Here is a 7,002-nt window from a genome sequence, read left to right as displayed (position 1 = left end):
TTAACCTAGAGCCTGCACAGAACAGCACCCGTTGCTCTGGGGGCAATAATAGCATGTCTATGCTACACACTTTTAACCCTCAGAGAAGTAAAGTCACCTTCCCTGAGTCACACAGCTCGTGAGGGTGACAGCCTGAAATCAGCAGCCACATCCACTGTGGTGTGTGGTGTGTGGTCTCTGAGTTACCACGTGAGACGCATTCTGTTTGGGCAAGTGGAGGGAGGATTGGTTCTGTAGCAATGAGGAAGGAAACTTCTCTAGAACTTGACAATTACCTTATCACTTGCGGGTGATGAGGTTTATAATAAGATTGAGGATCTCGGGAGCATAAGCTGAGTTAGAAATGGACGTGGCCTCCCCAGTTCCTTTCATTCAAGCCAAAGGGAGTTGGAGAGAACTGTACCACCCAAGGGTCTGGTTGGGCCCAACACTTGGGAATGACCCCAAGGGCCCAGACTGAGCTGGACTCAGTTCAAATCTAGGTAGCTGGTTGACAAGGCCGAGGGCGATTCTGGGTTCACTTATGTGACCTTAGTGGGCTCTGAGGTTTTGGGTAACTTGTAAATCAGAAGCAGGGAAACAGCAATGTTAGCTTCTCTGCCGACTTTTATTAGCTAGACTAAGCCTAAAGACCACATCTGTGTCCATCCGGCAGCTTGGCCGTGTCAATCAGGTCACAACCTGCTCCTGTTGGCTCTGGAGTCCTCTCACGGCCCTGTGGCTTAGTGCTCTGATCAGGAAGGCAGGCCATGGCCAAGTCCGCAGGAGCCTTCTGTCTCCACCTACCTCTGTGCGAGTCTCCAGGAAATGCTGCCTTTAAAGCTTGCTGGTGAGGAAGAGTCTTAGGAGGGACTGGGACCCCCATGTACTGGGGAGGAGCCAGAGGTGAGAGGAGGTGGCAAGGCCCCTGGAGGACTCAGAGCCGGGAGGCCCTGGTGCCACTGACTCCTCCCAGATGTCCCCATTCCCATTACTCAAAACCTAATCTTCACCAATTAGTGACCACACCTGACTTTGTGACTACACAGCACCAAGGGTGTTTCCGCTGACTGCAGAAGCCCATCAATCATTCATAGGCGGAACCATGAGCTATACAAATGTGTCAACAGTGACGGTGCTTGATGACCAGCTGCTTTTGTGAACTGGCTTCTAGTCACATAATGGGACCAGAATCGTCGCACTTCTTACAGCTGCTCTACTCCTGCTCCGCAACCACGTCAACAAAGCCTCATCCTCTGGGGGGCCGTAACTTATCTCAGGGCATCTCAGGCAACAGCTTCATAACTGCTTCACTCTACAGACACTGGCTCGAGTTTTCCACCCCAGAATAGGAGCTCTCACTGCTTTCCACCTCCGATGATACTACAGTGGGTCCCAGTGACAGAAGTCACTCCTATGGAACCACCCCACTCCTGGAAGTCACCTCTGTTGCAACCAGAGCTGAAAAGAATAGGCGAACTGCACACTGTGGTGCAGGCCTGTGATCCCAGAGCTTTGGGAGGCTGAGACAGGAGGACTGCAAGTTCAAGGCCAGTATAAGCAACTTAGCAAGATCTTATCTCAAAAATTGAAAAATAAGAAGGACTGGGGCTGTGGCTCAGTGGAAGAGTGCCTCTAGGTTCAATCCCCAATACTACAGAAAGAAAGAAGGGAGAGAAGAACGAAAGAAAGGTTAAAAAAAAGAGAAAAGAATAGAAATGAAAAGAACAAAAAACAAAACATATCTGTACTCAAATACAAGGCGGTGTTCGGGGATTTCTTGGCTACACTGAGGTTTTGCTGTTCAGGCATCTTGCAGTTCCAGGTGCCCCCTTGGAGCCTGTAACTTCCCCAACTCAGCCACTCCGCACCCTATTCCTCCTCTCAATATCATTGGCCAACTGTCTTCAGGGTCTTTTAGTAAAAATACCCAAGAGAGAGAATTTGATTGGCTCAACTCATCTTTTAAAGAAAGCCAGCCTACAATTTGTAGCCAGGGCCAATGAGTGGAGAGGCCAGCGTGGAGCCACGTGTCCACCCCCAGTTCAACTGGCTGTGACAAGGATGGAGGGGCCGTCAAGAAGTTCAATCTCCTGAGTTGGACATAGGAAGGGCATGCAAAACATGGACATCTCTAGAAACTGGATACCCAGTGAACTGTAGGCACATATACCTGTGCTCACATTTACAGACGCCGACCACACATATCCAGGCTATCAGCACCCACCTTCAAACATACAAATAGACACACACAATGCACAGACGACTTACATCTGTTTCACTTAAAATTTTTAAAGATATTTTTTTTAGTTGTCAATGGACCTTTATTTTATTTATTGATAGTGGTGCTGAGATTTGAACCCAGTCCCTCACACATGCTAGGCAAGCTCTCTACCACTGAGCCCCAGCCCCAGCCCACACTTAAAATTTTTGACTTTACAAAGGTGCAAGAGTCAGACATATTCAGCAGAAGCCATACTTGAATTTTGAATTTTGCTCTTTTCTCAGGCAGATAACTTGATCCTGGGCAGCAGCAGTGAGCCATAGCTCCAGCCAGCCACGCCATCATGGTGGTGATAAGCCAGTACTCCAGAATGTACTGTGCTGCTCAGCCGTGATGTGTGGTGGGTTAGGGGTACTCTGTGCTTTTTTTTTTTTTTTTTTTTTATACTGGGGATTGAACCCAGGGTACTTTATCACTAAGCCACAACCCCAGTACTTTCAATTTTTTATTTTGAGAAACAGTCTTGCTAAGTTGCTGAGGCTGGCCTCTAACTGGCAATCCTCCCACCTCGACCTCCTGAGCCACTGGGATTAGAGGTGTGTACCATCACGCCCAACTTTCACTGTGTTTTTGTATTATGATATTTTTAACTTACAGTGGGCTTATTGGGATGTGACCCCATGGTAAGTGGAGCACCACTGTATACCCATACATACACACCCTCATCCACTTGTGCCACGTTCACGACCACCTATACACTACACACACCTGCATGCACACTCACCTATGTACATACACAGTAGATGTACATCTATGCCCTGCAACGTGTACTTGCTTTTCTTCATATGCACAGAATTTCACACACACCTGTATGTGTACACAATGTTCAGATACCCATAAGCACATACATGCAATGCATGATATCCAACTGTATACACACATCCATGGATAAATGCATGTATACACACACCTGCCGAAACACATTATGTTAGGTTTTCATCACCAAAATACCTGAAAAGGAGAACTTAGAAGAGGAAAGGTTTGCCGGGCATGGTGGCACATACTGTAATGCCAGCGGCTCGGGAGGCTGAGGCAGGGAGATCAGGAGTCAAAGACAGCCTCAGCAAAAGTGAGGTGCTAAGCAACTCAGTGGGACCCTGATTCTAAATAAAATACAAAATAGGGCTGGGGATATGACTCTGCGGTCTAGTGCCCCTGAATTCACTCCCTAGTACGCCCCCCCCCCCCCCCGCCCCCGGAAAAAAAAGATGAGGAAAAGTTAATTTGGCTTATGGTTTCAGAGATTCAGTCTGTGGTCAGGCGACTCCATCATTCTGGGCCTGAGGGAGGCAGAGCATCATGGCAGAGGGGCCTATGGAAGAAAGCTGGTAGGAAGCAGAGAAGGACAGGAGGCTGAGTCAGGGCCAAAATATATAATCCCAAGTCATGTCCCCATGACCCACTTCCTTTAGTCGTGCTCCATCTGCCTACAGTCACCCCGCAGTGATCCAGTCCAGTTATTAACCCATCCCTAGATTAATCCACTGATTAGGCTGCAGCTCGGGTAATTAGTCCTTTCACTTCCTGCATTGACCCAGGAGCCTTGTGGGGACCCCTCATATCCAAACCATCACACGCACACACCGGACAGACACACCTGCCTGCACTTGCCCCGCTGTGCACTCGGGAAGCACACCCAGCCCCCCCACAGTGCTAACGTGCCGCTTTCCCTTCCCTACAGCTATGGCCAGCACCCCGGGGCCCTTCTCCTTTCCCATGGCACACGTTGTCCTCTTTGTCTTTGTGGCTTCTGCCATCTTTCACCTCCAGCAGAGACTGGCGAGGCTTCAACCCCCAGGGGAGGTGCAGACACCAGCCCCGCAACCCGCAAGAGAGAGGCCCACAGCCCAGCAGCTCCAGGGCATGTGGACCATCAACGCAGTAGGCCGCCTGGGGAACCAGATGGGCCAGTACGCCACGCTGTACGCCCTCGCCAAGCTCCACGGGCGGCCGGCCTACGTCCCCGCGCAGATGCACAGCACGCTGGCCCCCATCTTCAGGATCACGCTGCCCGTCCTGCCCAGCGCCACGGCCCGCAGCGTCCCGTGGCAGAACTACCACCTCAACGACTGGATGGAGGAGCAGTACCGCCACATCCCGGGGCGCTACGTCCGCCTCACGGGCTACCCCTGCTCCTGGACCTTCTACCACCACCTGCGCCAGGAGATCCTGCAGGAGTTCAGCCTGCACGAGCACGTGCGCGAGGAGGCCCAGCAGTTCCTCAGGGGTCTGCGGGTGAACGGGAGCCGGCCCAGCACCTTTGTGGGGGTGCACGTGCGCCGGGGGGACTACGTGCGTGTCATGCCGCGGGTGTGGAAGGGCGTGCTGGCCGACAGGGGCTACCTGGAACAGGCCATGCAGCGGTTCCGAGAGCGCTTCAGGTCCCCTGTCTTCGTGGTCACCAGCAACGGCATGGCCTGGTGCCGGCGGAACATCGATGCCTCCCGTGGCGACGTGGTGTTCGCCGGCAACGGCATTGAGGGCTCCCCCGCCAAGGACTTTGCGCTGCTCACACAGTGCAACCACACCATCATGACCATCGGGACCTTCGGGATCTGGGCCGCCTACCTGGCCGGCGGAGAGACCATCTACCTGGCCAACTACACCCTCCCAGACTCGCCCTTCCTCAAAGTCTTCAAGCCAGAGGCAGCCTTCCTGCCAGAGTGGACCGGGATCGCCGCAGACCTGTCCCCGTTACTCAAGCACTAAGGCTAGCCCCTTGTGGCCAGCCTGACCCTTCTCCTCTTCTGGCTCCCCCGAGGTCAGTTCCAAGGCAAAAGGAACACAATGTTACAAGCACAGGACCCTTTCCCCTTGTGTGAGGATGCCTTGGGCTGCGAGGGATTTCCCAACGAATGTGTCCAAAGAACATATTTGTACATCTGGCAAAACTGTCCAGAGTGACACAGCCCAGTGCTGGTTAACTGTCAGCTCAACAGCACTGTCATGACCTCAGCTGTCACTGTCTCTTCTTAGCCCAGTTGCCTCATGCTGCACCCCCCCCCCAAAGCTGCCATATATATGGGTGTCACACAAACAACCTCATCCAGAGACAGCAAAAAGAGATCATGCTGGGCTCAGTGGTGCCCGCCTATATACCAGCAGCTCGAGAGGCTGAGGCAGGAGGATCACGAGTTCAAAGCCAGCCTCAACAAAAACGAGGCACTAAGCAACTCAGTGAGACCCTGTCTCTAAATAAAACGCAAAATAGGGCTGGGATGTGGTTCAGTGGCCCTGAGTTCAATCCCTGGTACTGCACCCCCCCCCAAATAAAAGAGCTCATCATGGGTCCCTTTTGAAGAGGGAGGGAACTCTCTCTGAGTTCATTTTTCATTACCATAAAGAAATACCTGAGGCTGGGTAACTTGATAAAGGTCTAGTGAAGACCTGACGGCAGATGGCACCACAGGGACAGAGGGGCAGGTGAGAAGCAGCAATCATATGGCCAGACAGGAAGCCAGAGCAGGGGGAGTGCCATATTGTTCTCTCTGTAATAACCTTTTTTTGCAAGAACTCACTCCAGGTCCCCTAAGAACTACATCAATCCCTTGCGAGGTCAGTGCTTCTTATGACCTAAGGACCACCCACTAGGCTCCACCTCTTAAAGGTGCACCACCTCCCACATCATCATACTGAGGACCAACCTCCCAAGACATGAAAACTTGGGGACACCCTCAAAATCATGTTAAAACCATAGTATGTTCTTAAGCCTGCCAGCAACTTACTCCTCAATCTTTTGGGCAAGATTTGTGTCACATGCATATGTGGCCCATTATGAGGCCAATCAAATGGTAACACAATAGTGTGTTCAGCCTCAGATCCTGCAGCTGAGGAGCTAACAAGCTCTTGAGACGGACATGGCAATCTGCAGAGAGCTGGGGTGTCATTGCCAAGAAAGAAATGGGGAATGGCTACAGAGTAAACAACAGGGATGCCTGAACTGTCATGCAGGTTGTTTACTCCACAAAACATCTGCTCAAAGGGGCAAGTGGGACTTAGGTAGTGCCTATGGTCTACTCACCAGGTTGTATCCCTGGGACTGTATGCTCCCAAACAGCTCCCTTTATTCCTAGTTAGTCCATCCAGAAGAGGAGCCTTCTCAGTTTGTACAAAAGCACCATACCGGCGAGCGGCTGGTGTGCATCAAGAGCAGACACCCCACGTCTGCAACTCTGACTCCCTACGACCAAGGATGAGCGAGGCTGAGATCCTGGAGACCAGCATGGCTGAGTGAACTGGAGGGATTCCACTCGTTTTTGCAGTAAGTGTTTGAGGATGTGTTACACACCCGGCCATGAAGACCCCATAACACTCTTCTTTCTTGGATACATCTGTAATGACCACATACATGATCAAAGAGTAACATTTACTTATTAAAATAAAAATTATTTAGCCACATTATGAACACAGCCATGGCAATTCTGAGGGGGAAGGGTCCTCAAAGAGTTATTATTTGGATATAGTAGGAGCTTCTAAATACATCTTAGGGGTAGATTAAACCCCATTTCAAGCCTTGCTCAAAGGGCAAATTTTGCAACGATTTTATAAATCTTAAGGTATTTCTTCCAGACCACCCACAGATAGGTAGGGAACACTTACTGTGTAAAGAAAAGTGGCCTAGAGGCAGGGGTGCAGGGGAGCTGAACTGCCAGCTGTGTGGAGAAAGGACACAAGGGACAAGATGGCAGAGAGACCAGTGAGAATAGTGTGATATTCCCACTGTGAGGCGATAGGGAACC

At 51.1% G+C, this 7,002-nt stretch overlaps 1 protein-coding gene across 1 annotated transcript; it reads left to right on the top strand.

Annotated features, from left to right (window-relative positions):
* Nucleotides 1-3,946: 3,946 nt before the first annotated feature.
* LOC143383820 (galactoside alpha-(1,2)-fucosyltransferase 2-like) lies at nucleotides 3,947-4,972 on the top strand. Its single transcript, XM_076838763.1, has one exon. It carries the CDS (start codon nucleotides 3,947-3,949, stop codon nucleotides 4,970-4,972), a length of 1,026 nt encoding a protein of 341 aa, XP_076694878.1.
* Nucleotides 4,973-7,002: the final 2,030 nt, after the last annotated feature.

Source organism: Callospermophilus lateralis, chromosome 18 (assembly GCF_048772815.1).
Source record: "Callospermophilus lateralis isolate mCalLat2 chromosome 18, mCalLat2.hap1, whole genome shotgun sequence".
Lineage (NCBI taxonomy): Eukaryota > Metazoa > Chordata > Mammalia > Rodentia > Sciuridae > Callospermophilus > Callospermophilus lateralis.
This window is presented reverse-complemented; position numbering and strand designations above follow the sequence as displayed.